We start from the raw sequence: 17,934 nt of genomic DNA on the forward strand, positions 1-17,934 counted from the left end.
AAGCTAGAGATGCAGAGATATAGAGAGATAGAGAGAAAGAGAAAAGGGGTTAGTATTGCTTAGCCACTCTCTAGCCCTGCTTGTTAAGATGCAGCATGCCGACTGTATCGTAACACCCCAAAAGGTACCTGCCACCATCGTCACACCTTTATTGTGGCCTCTATGAAAACATGAAAACAATGACGCACCGAATGTACTTGATTCAAATGTGTACAAAATTTCCACATGAATAAAATACATTAACACAATTTTGTGCTTATTTCTGGCAATACCTGTGTTGTGTGTGTTCACACGTAATATACGGTCAACATTTTTTTCAAATGATTTAAAAATCAGCTACTCTTTTCATTGTGTGAACATTTCATGACCAACAGAGGAACAAAACTGGAGCAAAATGATTTGGAATAAAGTCTCGTAACATGAACGCTAAAGTTAGGAACTTTCCTTTGTTCTACAGTACTGTGCAAACATCAGAGACCACCCTTTATTGATCTCATTTCCAGTGAAAATTACCCTTAAGCACAAGTTTATATAAGATAATCCCTTTGCATAAGGAAGGAAAATGTCACAAAAATAAGCTTCCAAAAATGAGATTTAACAAGCTCCAGAGAAAATGTGACTCCTAACAACCACCTGGAAGACCTGGTCGACACCAAAATCTGTCCCCATCAGATGAACAGCACTTAAAGCTTTGATCTCTGAGAGAGAGGAGAACATCAAGCTGCTTCAGATCTGAAAACATCCACAGGAGTTTCTGTCCATCCTTCCACTGTGAGAAGACCACTCAGCACTGTGGGTCTGAAAGGACGTGTAGCTGATCGAGAAGAACCTCACTGAGAAGAGGAGACGGACACATCAAACAAAGAAGCGGAACGATGGACTGACCACCCCAGAGGCCAGACCTCAACACCACTGAATGGGTTTGATTGCTTCAGAAAATCAACCAGCTTCTAAGTCAGCCTCCTGAAAGAATGGCAGCTGAAATAAAAGCAAATGAAATGCAAAACAAAAGACCCAGCAGAAATGTTTGTATTACTTAGTGGCCACTTTGTAAATAAAATACATATAAGGTGGGTTTTTACACAGTACAGTATAAACTTGCCATTTTTTAAAATACCAATCTGTTGAGCTTGTGTGGAAATGATGTACACACTTGAATTAAGTGAATTCAATGCATTGTTTTTCTCCATTTGTATACTAGGGCACCACTAAATGACCCCAACAATATTGGGATGAGTTACCCACTGATCTGAGAGCAGCTTTTTGTTCTTCGTTACAGCGGCTGAGGTTAAGCACTGGGATGGTGGAGCTGATCGCGGATCAGCACTCGCCAGCGTCTGCAGGCTTCTCAGTCAGACAGCTTGCATCTGGCAGTTTCAAAATACACTATTTAAGCAGCATTGTCAATGCGCGAAGCATTTAACATTGAACCCTCCTCCTGTGCACCTCCTCTGCACAAAAATACACGACGACACACCGGGAGAGAACCTTCTGATGGCCAAAACTCCTCGATCGGACCCACTACAGTACACAGTAACACAAAAAAACACGCAAGACAGCTCCACAAACCCCACCAGAGTGTCCAGCAGCGAAGACCATACGTCCTAATCCATACAGCATGCTGGGGATTTCAGGGAAAAGTATGGGTAATGATGCCAGAGTCTCTCTCCGTCACACACACACACACAGTACACACACGCACATAGAAAAAGAGAAAACATAAAAACGATTTGCATATCTTGTGCGGGTGTGTCACAGACATAACCTCTCATTAGAAAGAAAGAAAAAAAAAACGGCTGTTCTTACACAGACCAATTTAGAATGCATATGAGCAACAAATAAAAAAGGCAAATAAACAATAGAGTCCAGTATCTAATAAAATCACACGTGTTCTTTTTTTTATCTCCATAATACCGTAACATCAATTAGGATCAATATTGCTGATTTCTTTTCTCCTACGGTACATAATTACAAAATATATAACGTCTCTTTACAAAGTTTTTTCTCTTTTTGTTTTATATTACAATTAATTTACAGCATAGTAATTATGAAAGCCCAAACAGGCTATCCTAGAGTTAAAAAATAACCTGCCTGCTAGTGCATTCAAAACAAATGCTGCAATCGTCTTGAAAAAGTATCTCCAGATTGATAATGCAGTAGTAAGTCATAATAAGTCATGATATTAACCGTAAACCAGCATGGTCTTATTGGTGTTAGTCTAAAAGATTTGCAATTCTCATCATCCTTTGCTAAATGAACGTATGGCCTGATTACAAACTAAAGCCTCTAGAGGGAGATATGCCTTACTTAGCTTGCATTGAAAACGTGCTTGATATGCAAAACCCTTAATAAAGTGACTTGAGGTAATGACATCTATGATTTGATTGTCATCACCTTGGAAAAACCCCGCCCCCCAGGATACCTCACGTCACTGCACATTGGTCCATGGCCTGCAGTGACCGCACAGGCAGCCACTCAGCTAGTTCAGCGTCATCAAATCAGGGGCAATATCCAAAGCATCATCATCATCAGCAGCAGTCTGATAGAGTGGAACTCCTCCCTGGCCCCTTGGCGAATAGGAAGCGAGTGGGCGGGGCCAGTGTGTCCTTCCTCCAGGTGCCTTTCTACTGCTCTGTAAAGGCACTTCTTTTGGTTATGAGCCAATAGATGCATTTTGTTTTTGTTTAGGAGCACGCTAGCCGGTTAGCATCAGACGCTAACCGAACGCTATAATGTGGTGATGCATATCATCTCGTCCGCCAGGTCCTCCTCGTACTGAGGCCGAGGTTCCGGTTCCGGCTCCTCGTCGCTGTAGCTGGCCGAAACGTCCTGCATGTCGTAGTCTCTGTGACCTAGGATGGGATAAACGTTGACCCCATTGACCCCTGGCGTGACTCCGCCGTTCAGCAGGTGGCTCGCGGCGCTCTCCATCTCGTCGATGGTCATGTCACAGGCATCTGCAATCTCATGCTTCGTGGCTGCCACAAACTTTGGGTCCTTAGCGTATCTACCCAGTCCTTCTGATATCAGAACCTGCTTATCATCAGACACAAAATAAATAAATAAAAAATTAGTCAAACGACACTTTTGTGGCTTGCTATGTGACATGTTGTGACATTCTGCAATCACCAAAACGTAAATGTTTTCTTTTCTGGATATACAAACAATGATGCCTGGGTGAACAACTAAAAATAAACCTGAATAATTTCACTGATTTTATTCACTGATTTTAATAACATTTTCATTTAATAGATCACATTCTCATTACTGCAACACAGTGAGACTTGATGAATCTGTAAATAATAATTTATTTTAAAGTATACATTTAACAAAGTACAGTACTTCGCAATTATATCTCTCTCCTGCAACACATTGACAATCATAAAGATTTTTCTATTTACCTTTGTCACGTAACATTTTACTGTTCATTCAAATAAACAGATTTTTTAAAAAGTGTTTGAAGTAAGCATTATATTTTTTCTAATTAAAAAATAAAATACATACATACTGGTAATGAGAAACTCATATGTGGCTGCATTGTGGCAATGCAAAATTGGGTAACATGATAAGAAAAAAAACAATAGAAAAAAAAAACAATAGAAAAATAAATAATTAATTTTTTTCTATACCATATAGGGCTCTAATCAATCCCCTAAATTGTGTGAATATGACACTCGAATATGAGTGTCGTGTCTATAAACTGTTTAACTCACAGAGGACAGTTTCATTATCCTTTCAGCACAGATCTGCCACATGAACAGGAATCGGAGACAGAAGCACCTGTTTATTTTTACTCAAACTGGGATTATACTGGGTCTTTGACTCACCGCTTCAACCAGACTGGTGGCGCTGCCTCTCTTCTGGTGGTACTGGTTTCGGTACTCAGGTGGAATCTGCAGATGCACAGGCGAATAGCTGCTCTGCTGGTATTCCGGGTCGTACCATGAGCTTTTCCTCAACGAGGAACGGCTGCTGCTGGCGCTGTCCCGTAGAGGGCGGTCCACTCGGATCAGGGGTGTGTAGTAGGGGGTCCGGTCTTTGCTGGCCGGTGTGGCCGGAGGAGTAGCCCATGAGCGGGTGGAGCGAGTAGGTGAGAGTCTGTGGGCTCTGCTCGAGTCCAGTCCTGCTACTGCCATCACCTGAAACAAACGGTCATGATGACAACAAATCCCAATGCGCTTCTAATCAGAACTTTCTGAAAACACATTGAATGTATTATTCTGTATTAGCTGCAGCAGTGGAGCAAAGTTATCTGGTGTAGTATTCAAGCAGTAAGTTACATAAGAACATGAAAAAAATGATCACAAACTCAACAAAAGGCAAAGGCCTGCTTTCTTCCAGCCCTTTGTTGTGCTCTACTGGACAAAATCCATTTAATGTTATATTATGCTGCAGTACAGTGCAGTAAACAAAGCAAATGCTGAACAATGAGCTGCCTTTGTTACAGCAAGCTGTGAAATATTCTGAGAGGACAGCTGTGAACCACAAATGTGGATGGGTGAGCAAGTAAAACCAAACAAGACTGGATGAAAAACAGAAGTATATCTTGAAGACATTGTTGTCCAGTTAAAGTAAAACACTATCATTTGCATTTGAGCACATTCACCCACCCCTACCTGATGTTGCATAAGATGCAACGGAAGAGCAGTTCGCTGGTGAGGAAGATCATCCTGACTGCTCTGTCTACGCAGACACTCAAAGTTAAACGAGGGCCTCCGGTGGCCTGGGTGTCAAGGAGAAGAGTCAGACAGTCAGATATGGAGTGGATGGTGATCACCTAATCATTAACGGCCACTCAGACTTGTTGCTCTTTTTCAACAGCTTTCTGCACAGAGACCTACCTTGAGGTGTGGGGGGAAGCAGCCGTCTCTTTGGTGACCTGTGTGAATCGTGGTAAAGGGGCTGCTCATCATCGTCATAGTAACTGTCGGGGTGATGGTACCCACGAGGCGTCTCATACTCCTGATCACTGTTGGGGTACCTGGGCAAGGGGGATTTGTATGATCAGGTTAGACCATTACATCGCACGGTCATTAAGGGTGTTATAATACGTATGAGTGTTATGAACTGAATACAGTTTGATTTTATGCTAGAAAAATATTTAAGACATCACACAAAAACATCAACTGGAATACCTGACAGACAAAACTACATATAAATAAACCACCTCGTGCTAACTTTAACACTTTGTGTGTATTTAAATCTCTTTCTAACTTACTTCTAACAAAATAAGTGTTTGTGTTGATTATGCTCTTCCAGGCACTGTATCTTGTGTAACTGTGGTTTGCCAGCAGGACCCAATCAAACAGAATGGTGGCATCTCTTTCTTAGTTCCACATCAAAAATACATATTATAGTCCCAAAAAAAAAGAAATTCAATTATATCATGAAATGTGCATGTTGTTACATTTCTACTAGTAATGGAGATGAAACCTATAACACCAAAACCCATCTCACCCCTCACCCCTACCACTTAGCCCTGCCCCCGTTTTGCATATTGACGTCTAAGGTTGGGGTGTCCCGACTGTTATTTTGAAATAGAGGGGTAGGGTGAAGTGTTGGGGCTACATGGCCTCCAAACGGAGGTTTTTCAGAGTCACTCCAAACAGAGTGATATGAGAAAAAAGAAAAACCAGCAAGATGGCTGAACAAGAGACCAAAGAAATCCACAAACGTCAGTATTTTCTCCATTAAAAAAATAGGATAACCACTGTATTATTTTAGTTTAATGGCATTCAGTGTATTATGGTCTTTTTCTTCATAACAAGCTTAAAAATCTTTTACAAATCGCTAACAGCACACTAATGTCCTGGTAGATAGTTCGCTAATTTTTCCATTCCACCTTAAATAGTCCAGCAGCTCTGATGTATGTATGAATGTATGAATGTAACTGCTACTCCATTTAAGATGGAACAGGCAAATTCGAACGAGAAGCTTGTGAATATCTGACTTCATCTTCAAATGACAGAAGAATTAGTGGTGGGCGATAATAAATAATTGCCCCCCTCTTTGAAGGCATAAGATTCCCTAAATGTAACAAGGAGCAGGGGTAAAAGTACGGAATGGGATTGGGTCTAAGACTATATCACATGATCATGATAACAGAAATCAGAGCATCTAATAAAAAGTGCACATATTTCTCCCATAATCTGTACGTATGATGCCGTGGTGATACCTTTCCCCTGACAGCATGCTGTCATCTTCATAAAACTCCTCTCCACTGTAGTACTCTCCAGAGTAACGGTCTTCTTCGTACTCTTCCTCACGGCGAATGGTCGGGCGGCGTCTTTCGCTGCCGTGTGACCTGCGTGGGGGTCAGGAGGAGCCGTGACAGATCAGACAGGCCTCGGCATGAGATTACAGGGTTAATATGACCATGCACTGCCATGCAGACGTACATCTCCAAGGGGCAGAAATGCAGGCATAAGCACAGCTTCTTCAAGACAAAAGCAGCAAGCGCTTTGTACCCTCACTAGCCTGGGACTAGTCTACCTCCAGCAGTTCAAACGTTAAATCTTAATACAGAAAACCTGTCTGTGAGCAGTGTCTGGAAAAAGCAGAAGCTAGGATTGTCTCCTGAACAGTTCTTATCAAGCAGAGATGAAGCCTGGGCTGAGACTACTTCACCTCGTCAATGGGCTTCCAGTGTTCCACTGAAAATCTTCTTAAAGGGCCCATATCGTACATTTTTCTTGTATTTCATATCTATTTAGATCCACTTGTGATAACTGTGTGGGGGGACGTACAAAAAAAGTAATAATAATTCATTTTTACTAGATCATTTACAAGCTCTGTTTATCCCACAGAATTAAAACGCTGATTTAGTTACTGTTTCATTTAGACTAATACATGGAGAATGGCTCTTTTCTGACTGGCCCTTAATGCTTTTATTTTAGTAACATCACAAAAACAGTGCACTCAAAACAAACTCATTTTGCATTTTAGGTTCCATATACGGACTGTATATTTCAGGGGTCAGTAATATGCTCTTTTACTGCCCTGTTGTGGCCCCACAGCTGAATTAGATCAGTAGGTAATAATAAAATAATCCACCTCTACAGTAAAATGAAGCTCTGCTGATCCTTCAACTCAGTTTAACAGTAAATGGTCTTAAACGCTGGAGTTAATGTAGAACTGCTGATTCACCCTTTAACCCTGAAGATCACCGCAGACTGCTGGTCACCATAGTAACGGCGACAACAATCTGCTAGTTCGTAGCTAATGAAACGGCAAAGAGAGAGATTTAAGATGAACATCGATAATTTAGAGATGAATGGACTTATTTCTTTCTGTCGTGAAGCTGAAGTCAGTTTCTCATTCGCCAGCTTCTTTTTCAAATTTTCCCGTTCCACCTTAAATGGTACAGCAGTTACGTTCTGGCACCTCAGGCATTATTTAAGGTGGAACAGGAACAAGAAGCTGGCAAATGAGAAGCGACTTCAGCCTCATGAAAAGTCGAACGTTAAGAGCCGTTTTACAAGAAACTGTTCTACTTTTGGAAAAGCTTCCTGCTGGAGATGTGAGAAAAGCAGCTAAAGCTGAGCTGAAGCTTAAAGCAGAACAAAGTGAGTCTGCGTCTTCATTTATATTTTTAGCCCACACTAGTACATCAGCGCATACTCAGACATATTCACAGCCAAGGTGGTAAAATGGACATAAAATGTTGTGGCTCCCAAGGTGGTTTGACTTTTTTTTGAATGATTAAAATGGCTTGTATTAATATTTGGATTGCCGATCCCTGGTATAAACTCTAGAGCTCATTTTGAAAATTTAACATAGTACATCAAATTCTTTCATTCTAAAAAGGCAAAGACAATGAGTTTTTCCATGATATGCGCCCTTTAATATAGGACTAGCCTTACTCTCTGCCCAGAAGGGTTATAGAACACCTTCTCGGGTTGGTTTCCCCAGGCAGTGGTGCACAGGCAAAGCAGACTAATGTCTAAGTTAGCCTTATTAGGGGCATCTGCAACATTTGCAATAAGGCTGACTTAAAGGACAACTCCAGCTAATTTTTCGAGACTGAAAGTTCTTCATTCAAAAACATGTTAGTTAATCCAACTTCACCAAAATCTTGAAAGTGAAAACTTTCCAAAAGAGTCATCCTTTAAGCCTAGTGTTGTATCAGTGTATTTTCTTCATCCAGCAGGCACATGCAACACGCCACAGTCTGTTTTCCCTCTTCCCTCCATCACCCAGGCACAACACAGAGGTCCCTGAAGGCAGACTGGCCAATAGCTTGAGACATATTTCTGTTTCATGGGTTTAACTTTTGCAATAGCTCTGTGTTGGGAGCAAAAACAGGGAAGGTGACTGCGCCAGCCTGCACTAACCACACCTCCGCTTTCTGTCCATCAGATGAGTACGCTGCGGTAAATACAGTTAATACTTGCTACAGGAAAGAGCATAACCTAAGGTGGAACGTACCTAATATAGGTCTCATAGTAGCGCCTTCTGCTCCAGAAAGCAGAGATGGTTAAGAGAAAGCATTTCGGTTAGGAAGGAGAGAGAGGAAGATGAAGAGAGCAGAAAGGAAGGGAAGGGATGGGATGGCATATATAACATACAGCATATGTAACATATACAGTATTATTATGTATGTGGAAGGACGGTGGTGGTAAATGAGGAACCCGACAGGAGTGAAACGTATACTGATATGACTGCAGCAGACTGTAAATTCTCAGTTATCATATTTCCTGAACTTAAAAACAGCAGAAACACAGTTTCTTAATGTTATTAAAACTGTACCATGGGGGGAGGGGTGGGTGGTCTCTGTGCACTTCCACAGATTTGTTCATTTAAATATGATGTTCTGTATTTAAATTATTACTTCAGTCGTTACCGCAGTAACGGAAAGAGAACAGACGGTGACTATTCAACTTTATCCTTAAATCTAGCTCGCAAGTATTTTTTCTGTTTGATTCAATGTTGCTGAGTATTTATATTTGAAGGGTAGATCTGCTTCACCTACCAGACACAGTGTTTACCCCTAAGCCATAAAAAAGGCTATGACTGATGATTACACTGTTAAAAGCAAAAATAAAGTGCTGCATGAGACGAATGAACCTATTACTCTAATCAACAGGTAATTAAATCTGCTTTTGTGGATCCATTCAAAGCACAGGTGACAACACAAGTTATCATAACTAAGAAATTCATTAAATGACCTGCTAATTAATGGATTTAACCGCTTTGCCAACACTTCACTGGCACTCGGCAGGAATTTCAATGCTATCACAATAAAAGTGCTGCGTAATTCTACTGTTCAATTACAGTTTACCTGATTTAATTAAACATTACACTAGTTAGTAAACACTATGTATTTACATTGCTATCACAAAGAACCATAGTAATAATTATTATTATTATTAGTAGTAGTAGTTGTATTATTAACAGTACTGGTCATATTCGTTGTTGTTTGTGGTGACAAAGCAGTTGCTAATAATCACGAAGATGCACCTAAATACCCAGTTAAAATTAATACACTAAAAATGATGAGATACCTCCTTGAGGAACCTTGAAGAACATGACCTGGCTAGTGAGACCCCTGGTCTAAACTAATTTATCTAATAAATTAACAAACAGTAACGGAATGCAAAAGAAATAGTTTAAGTGATAATAAAGGGGGAAATGATAAGGGACAATGAGTGAAATGTGTGAAGAGTTTAAAAGTCACTTTGTTCAATCTTACACTATATTAATATCAAACACATATAAACAGAAATAAACACGTTTTAAGGAAATAGCAGCCAGCACTGGCATCTAAATGAACCCGCTTTGATGGAAGGACGTCTACCAATCTGAGACGTGACACTATCTAGTCAACACTTCATAACGTTTTTGGCAGTAAGTGGAAAAACAATATCACATATTAGGATCTGAATGCTGATACAGGAGTCCTGTTCGCTGCCATTATTTCATTAGTCCACCTATTAGTCCGTGTGTCTTGTGGTTTTCGCGCTGCACAGTGTAAACGGACTAGTTCCTGACTAGTGGCCAGAAACCATGTCTCTCACCTTTGTCCATGCGGCGTCCGTGGCTTTTCATAATCCCCGGGGTAGTACGATCCTGGGTACCCATTTGCAGGTATGTGTTGGTAGTAGCGACTGTGACCTCCGTTGGGCAGGCTGGACACGTTAGCATTGTTGAGGTTGATGTTGGTGGACTTGGGAGACTTGCCGTAGGAATTGTGGTGATGATGGTGGTGGTGGTGGTGATGGTTATGGTGCGCCATGGCTTTAGCACGGCCCAGCCGGCCCACGGGCTGTTCCATGTGGGCGTAATGTGGGGGTGGATGAACCTGTAGGGGGCGCTGGGTGGCATTAGTCTGATGCCCAGAACTTCGACGATGGTCTCCGTTGATGTGGTTGACATGATTGCCGAAAAGGCCACCGTTTCGCTGTTAATAAACATTCATGATCATGAGATAATGAATAAGTGTTTGGGTTAAAACTATGGTCTATTTATCAACTAGCCAGCTGATGTCTTTATTAAAAAATAAAATGGGTAGAACAGATAGAACAGAAGTTGGCAGGCTGGTTAAATGGTTCATGATATGAATGAATCTGATGAACTGATAGAGCCTGAGGCCTTTTCTAAGCTAATTCGAATAAACAAAAATAGACATGATGCATAAATTAAATGCTTGCACTCACAGTTGATTGGTTACTGGCTCAGCAACGGCTGACTAAACGTTTTAAACTCATATTTTAAAAAAGTCCCGTTAGAACAGTATAAACTCTGCTCTAGACCCAGTTCCTATTAGCCAGCCCAACTATTCTCATATTCCCTCCTGCAAGGTTATCACTACAATCCAGCTACGCCCTTAAAGCTTTACAGGCAACAATAAATTAACCAGCAAGAGCAGCAAAATGTCCTTTTTTTCATCTGAATGACTTCAAAACTGCCTTACACTAATGAATACTAAGAGTTAGAGTTTGTGACATTGACCAGTTGTGCAGAAGGAGCTTGTAAAAGTGAGTCCTTTACCCTATAAATCTCCTCGTCTTCCTCAGGCATAAAGTCTACTAGCTCCTCATCCTGGAGATCACATGATATGGCACGGCGGATTTCGGGCCCAATATCATGCAGCGTACGGAGACCAGCCTGTAACCATGACAACACAGGAGAGCTAAGAAGCAGCGCTTTCAAAGAAGCTTTGTGAATCTTTGTAACACGGACTGAACGGAGACACACACAACAGAATACACACTACTGTTAGAAGACTCTACTTACAGGTAACAACGACACGGACAACTAGCACTTGACAAAACAGTGCCAGACAGGACAGCGTGTGTGAGATGAAAATGTTTCACAAGCATAAACGAGTCACCAAGTAACCTTAAGGCCTGGGCAATAGGGCAGTGTGATCGGATACGGATTGACAGGCTGATGACGATGCTTAGAAGGCAACAACCACTGTGCTGGGAAAGAAACTGACAGAGAACTAGACCAACGTCATTTTAAATAACTTTCTAAATGAAATAATATGCGAACATAATGTTTTCATCCGCTCTAAAACAACAGATTATTATAGTGGATTAATAAGATGTTAACTGCTGTCAATTCTTAACTGTCTTTGTTGTTTCCCACCCTAGTGCACCCTACCTTCTTCGGATAATTCTCAACATTTTCTGGACAGCTAAAATGGTCAAAAATATGACACTTCTTGATTTTCACAGACACTTACAGACTGAAATACAGACTGTCTCAGCTGTAACGACTGAAAACGCCTAGATTTTTAATATGTGGACACGGCTTTGAAACTCACTAATATATAGAGCACGTATTGCAATCTGAAGTTTCTCCAGCAGGGTGTGCTATTAGACACAAGTTGCCATGAGCCCACAAATTCACATGTCTGCAGTAACAACTTCCAAAATGAGAGGTGAAGAATTAAAATAATAATAATTTGCTCCTTAGTCTTATATTAATGTGATTCTTCATTAAAGAGTTTTATACAACACTTGTTTTTTAACAAGAAAAAAAATATGAATTATGTTTACATATCGCCCAGGCCTAGTAACATTAATACACATAACATATTACATATAGACCAAGAAAAGATACGTTTAAGACTATTTAGGGGCTCTAATACCAGCTGTAATACCTGCCTACATGCTTAGTCTTATATTCCTTTTAAACAGCAAGCTTGGCCTCCGTCAACCAACTGCTCCTCAATTTGTGCTTCAATAAATCTAATAAATCAGGCTGGGGAGAAAAAGGCCTTCACTGCAGGTAAAAGCTGGCAAAGTTGAGGTAAAAAGGTTTCCACTCTAGGAAATGTAACTCAGTGAAGAAGCAATACTGCTAACCACTCTGTGAGCACAGTAACCACCAGAATAGACTGTGGTTAAATATGCAATAATACTTTCTGGTGTTACAAACTGCGGATAAACACATCAGACATGGCGAGTCCAGTGGTACTGATGACACTCTTGTACGTTTAAGACCTCGGAAGAGACGCCTTAGTTTATCACTGTATTCTAACAGTGTTCTAGACTAACAGCTCAATACAAACTTTGAGCTGGAACCTGATAAAACACAAAAAAATGCACAGAAAAACGAGAGATGATTTTAAACCAGTCCCCACTGTTCACTTAGCACACATATAAAAACACAGCAGGGCAGAGAAACTGAGGAACATACTCATGGCGTTTTGGCCATGGGTATGGAAATAATGAAGACATGAAGGGAGTCTTATGGAGGTGAACGTGAATAAACACACACTACAAACCAAATGTATATACACACACATATATACATACATTCAAATCATCACCACTTTTACACCGATACATCATAATTCAAGCTAAATCACTCATATGTCAAGAAAAAGCCAACTCACTATTGCTGCTTTCCAGAGTTTTTCCAATGTCCACACTTGTTTTTATAGAATCATCTCTCGAATAGTGACACAAAGGGCGCTCAGACATAACACCATCACTTTCCCCCTTTTCCCACTTTTTGTAACCCAAACCTTTTGAATAATACAGCGCAATTATGAAAAACTGCGTCGGCTTCTGTGACGCAAAATAACTTCTCAAATATTAACTTTTACACTGACTACAAACCTAATTCCACACACACACACGCAAACCTCAACACACGCTCAGACCCGCCGTCCGTCTCACCTGCAGTGCGATGGCAGTGTTGTTCTGTGCAGGATGCACGCCGACCAGTCCCTCCTCTTTACGTTTCTTGAATTTCCTAAAGTAGTCCTGTATCAGGAAGGTGGCATAGAACTTCCCCACGGTTACCTCATCATCTGGACGAACAGACCACACAGACATGCGCCTCCTGTGTCAGCATGCTGCCTCACCCCCACACACACTCGCACATACACTCCCACGGCACCAGAGCTTTCATCGCATCAAACGCACAGTCCTACAGCATCACTGCAGACACGCGCTGCGTCTCCCCTTCACCTCTGACCCTTTGCTGATGAGAAGTGATGCAAGGCTCAAGGGCCTGTGGTTGATCTGAAATATGGCTAAAATGTGTCAAAGTCTTTCTTTTAACAGGCACTTGACGAGTTGATGTGAGCGATAGTAACTGATTCCATCCAAGTTCCACACAAAAATGCATTCTTTCATAGCAACTGTTGTGAAACGGGATGCAGTTTGGAGTTTGGTGATGAAAATCCCACTGAACCGGACACATTTAGGCTGGAGTTGCTACACAATGTTAAGTTTGCAGTTTAAAATGATATACAGAGCTAGACTGGGTAGACTTTGTAGATATTCAGAATTAAGCAGCTTATAAACGGCCAAGCTAACAAAAAAATATACCTAATCAATACCTACAGTCTGACCTTTCACATGCATACAAAATAAATACCACTTAAAATGAATAACACTCTACATTTCAGTATTCTGTCAAAAGCTGTACTACAGATGGGGCCGTCATGATAATGAAAGATTACTTGTAATCTAAATAAACGCTTTTCTTTTTCATCATATGCATTAAAGCACAAGCCAAACGTGGTCATAAGCTGTCTTGCTTCCTAGGTAGCACATACAGTACTGCTGGACTGGTGCACTACACAGCTGGTGGCGCAAACACATTCATACAAACAGCTCCGTTACACAGACTCATGCATACTTGTGCAAAACTTCATAATTCTTTTCGTTTAGAGTGAAAACATCTCATTCTGCTGGCATGCATGCTGAAAAGACTCAGATTAGCTACACAGCTAACACGGCTAGCTTTCAGTGCCCTCTGAAAAATACTCTGTTATGCACATTATTTGCCTAAACTCATCAAACTCAGTTCACATTATGTTTTGTGGCGGCTTAATCTTAATGTTAAATCTAATGATTACAGTCAGTGAAAATAACTGCAATCATCTCAAATAACTGGCAGGTACGTAATAACTGTGACATTCCTGGCTACAGATTGTTTTTATTAGAGGTGGATGTTTTTCTGTCATATCCTAAAACAGTTGCTACGTAATACACTTTTATATGGAGCAGGAACAGGTCAGTTGCTTCAAGTACTCAAGCTGTCATTTGATTCATATCAACATTTGTTAGTTACTTCAGCTTCAGGTGATACAACAGCTGAAGCGTTAGAATCCTTGTATTGTGATGTAGAGACGACGTAGAGGTAGAAGACTGCCGAAAAAGTCAAGCTTGACTAGCTGACAAGTGCTGTACAAGCATCTACTGTGTAATCTACTCAGCACAAGCAAGCAAGCACAAGGCACTATTAGGTGTACGTGTGGAACTAAACATGCTTTATTTCCATTCATGTACGAATCGGTGTCCAAGATGTGTTTGGCTTTGCATGTCTGGTTTGCAGCCATGTGTATAAACGTATGTTTGTAAGATGTGTGTGGCCCAATTTCGGTGTGCAGGGTGTGTACAGGTGGGTAATATAACAATATATTATTACTGCTATGATAAATTACAGTACGTTAATACACTTAATTACACGGTACACTTAATTGTAGTACAGTGCACTTTTTGGGGTATATGACTGGTATCCTGCATGGATCACAAAAAAGACAAATGCAGACCAGAGAACCAGTAAACAACAGTATACCAGTGTGTACCAACTGCATAACCTGTACAGTAGACTTTAGCTATTTGTTGGCCGTCTATTTTTACCATTTTAATTGGTAAAATTTTTTTACCAAGCATTTTCTTTTTGCAAATGTGGAGCTAAAAAATACCTGTATACAATTTTTTCAGATGCAAAGCCCTTCAGCGAACTGGGTTGTAACTCATTAGCTTATTCATTCACGTTTCACACTGTACACTCTCCAAAAGGGGGCACCATTAGCAAAGAAACAGCTTTTAATGCTTCGTAACAGCAGAGCTTTGCGTCAAAGACAACGTGTGCGTGTTAAAATGTGACAGCATATCAATTATCATGAAAATGTCTTCAAATATTGTTTTGAGATTATTTTTTTTTTTGCCATATCACCCACCCTTACATGTGTGTGTGTGAGTGTGCGTGTGTGTGAGAATCATTCTGAAGCAGGGGTCTGTGTCACTATTTAAACAAGCACGTTGGGGACAGAGTTTGGAAAGAAGAGGCAACACTAGTTCCATGCCACCACCCTAAAACAGAATTGCTTCAGAATATTCTGAAGAGCTTTCAAATAGACAGATACAAAAGTGAACGAGGAACAGAAGCTGTGGAAAAGCTCAAGCACAGAGAGAGTAAAGGGAGAGTGTGACATAGATAGATAGATAGATAGATAGAGAGAGAGAGAGAGAGAGAGAGAGAGAGAGAGAGAGAGAGAGAGAGAGAGAGAGAGAGAGATAGTGCTGGTTTAGTAGGAAAAATGTAGCATGCCTGATATGCCATGCAAGCCCAAAGCCCAACACACACAGACCACATACACACTCAAATGTACAGATAAACACACACACACACACACACACACACTCAAGGAATAGTTGTTTCAGGCAAAGTCGATATGCAAATTTGAAAAATATTCCAATAATCCTCCCCAGAAAAATCTTTCAGGGCTAAAAGCTTCAGCACACCAGACCTGACGAGTGGATGCCACCAGAGACAGTGACACCGCTCAGCATCTTACTATTCCTGTACTATATTAAACCTCCGAGCCAGATCACAAATCCATAGTACGTGCCGTGTGTTTTGCCATTTACACTGAGATGGACGGCCAGCATGATGTCCTTAACATAAATAGACCAGCGCTAATTCTCTGCTTTCACCCCAGCTAACATTACTAACCTAGTCAGGCCACCTTTCACCTCGTATCGTTCAGATGAAAATCAGTTAGTACCAAATAAAAACTGATAACTGATGCTGAAAGTTTTCCATTTATTTACTATTATTAGTTACTCCATTAAATCTATACAGGTGGAGTGTAAAATGAGCTTGAAGTAGTTTATTGGCATATTTCTGAAACACTTCCTATGTGCTACAGCTGTGCTTTTTACCATACGCTACCTGGAAAGGCACATCACATGTGGTTCCTTTAGCCGGTTCCAGCTGTCTATGCTTCCTTCTTTGGACTAAACAGAATATAAAACTCAAACCGAAACATTAAACGCATCTTTAACACTGACCTCTGGTAGAGTTAAGAGACCTACATTTAGAGAGAAGATTATTTGCATATAAAAATGTTATTTTAAAAATCAGATTTTTTACACTGTCATGAATGTTATGAAATTGGAAGATTTACACCCATCCCTAAGACACACACACACGCGCGCACACACACGCACACTCCACCCAAGATCCAGACTGGACGCAGCAAGAAAGCCAAGCAGGAGAAGAGAACGTGGAGATACACACACGCACCCACGCCACACGCTGCAGAGATTCAATCAGGAAAACAAGAGCAGAGAACAGCAGGAGAACCCAGAGCAGTGCCTTTGCTGGTGTGTGTGAGCGTTACTGTGCCTGTGCAGAAGCGAGTGTGTGCTCGCTGCAGTGCTGCATGTGTTATTGTGTTTTATATGCTAAGAAGGTGCTAGCAAGGTGCAAAGAAGCAGTGTGCAATGTTTCAATAAATGTGAGAATTATAAATTTGGTTTTGGTTAATGTAACAGGTAACACGCAGAAAGTTTCCACTCTGCTAGAGTAAAGTAAGGACATAATGTGTGTGTGTGTGTGTGTGTGTGTGTGTGTGTGTGTGTGTGTGTGTGTGTGTGTGTGTGAGAGAGTAAAATGGTCTGATAGGGCACAGGCTCATGTGACTGACCGCCAGCAGGGGGCACCACTTGGTCAAGCAGCTTCATACTGGTCCTTTTCCAGATTTTCTTAATGACGGCCCGTAGCTCCTCATTGGCCTGCTCCAGGTTACCTGCACAGACAACGCAGCACCTCAGTCACAGTGTCGTACATGTGAGATTTTGAGGACATGTGGAGAGTTTGTTTTTATTAATGTGTTAATGTTAGTGTGTCTGTTCACATTTGTGCTAGGGATGGCCATGTTCATGTTCATGTTCATCATTTTTGATATTTGAATATCTGTGTTTTTAAACGATTAGTATTTAAATATCACTACAATAGATAAATTGATTTTATCCAGCAGAAAACAACAAAGCAACTAAACCAATCAGGCTACAGCTGAAAACTCCTATTAGTGTACTGAAACACAACACAAACCACTACGGATTCCCTCCATGCAGTGACGCAGGCAATCAAGTGACATGAGGACCAGCATCACTCACACAGTGGTTTAACGATGAACAAACTGATAAGAAGCTCAGTTTAGCAGCTGACACACACTGCACTGTACAAACTCAACCCACGGAGCTGTTCTGACAAAAAACGACTTTTAATATTTTAATAGGTAAAAGCAATAACTTATCCTCATATATATATATATATATATATGTGTGTGTGTGTGTGTGTGTGTGTGTGAGCTTTAAATATACAAGCTATATTTAAAAAGCAGTATACCTGTGTTTATTTGCTCAAAACATAACTAATATTAGAATAAGTACA

At 40.8% G+C, this 17,934-nt stretch overlaps 1 protein-coding gene across 14 annotated transcripts in view; it reads right to left on the minus strand.

Annotated features, from left to right (window-relative positions):
• Positions 1-829: 829 nt before the first annotated feature.
• Positions 830-17,934, minus strand: part of cacna1da (calcium channel, voltage-dependent, L type, alpha 1D subunit, a) — a 118,726-nt gene continuing 101,621 nt past the window's right edge. For 7 of the 14 annotated variants that reach the window (XM_037532028.1, XM_037532035.1, XM_037532031.1 and 4 more), the window contains 10 exons: positions 17,186-17,287; positions 13,134-13,267; positions 10,990-11,106; positions 10,017-10,399; positions 8,428-8,454; positions 6,176-6,304; positions 4,842-4,981; positions 4,617-4,723; positions 3,828-4,139; positions 2,728-3,033 (listed from right to left, as the gene is read on the minus strand). In XM_037532028.1, coding sequence (XP_037387925.1) covers positions 2,728-3,033; positions 3,828-4,139; positions 4,617-4,723; positions 4,842-4,981; positions 6,176-6,304; positions 8,428-8,454; positions 10,017-10,399; positions 10,990-11,106; positions 13,134-13,267; positions 17,186-17,287 — 1,757 coding nt within the window. Of the gene's footprint in view, positions 3,034-3,827; positions 4,140-4,616; positions 4,724-4,841; positions 4,982-6,175; positions 6,305-8,427; positions 8,455-10,016; positions 10,400-10,989; positions 11,107-13,133; positions 13,268-17,185; positions 17,288-17,934 lie in introns of all 14 variants that reach the window. The other 7 variants (XM_037532029.1, XM_037532038.1, XM_037532040.1 and 4 more) reach the window with 3 other exon arrangements.

The sequence above is a fragment of the Pygocentrus nattereri genome, chromosome 21 (genome assembly GCF_015220715.1).
Source record: "Pygocentrus nattereri isolate fPygNat1 chromosome 21, fPygNat1.pri, whole genome shotgun sequence".
Classification (NCBI taxonomy): domain Eukaryota; kingdom Metazoa; phylum Chordata; class Actinopteri; order Characiformes; family Serrasalmidae; genus Pygocentrus; species Pygocentrus nattereri.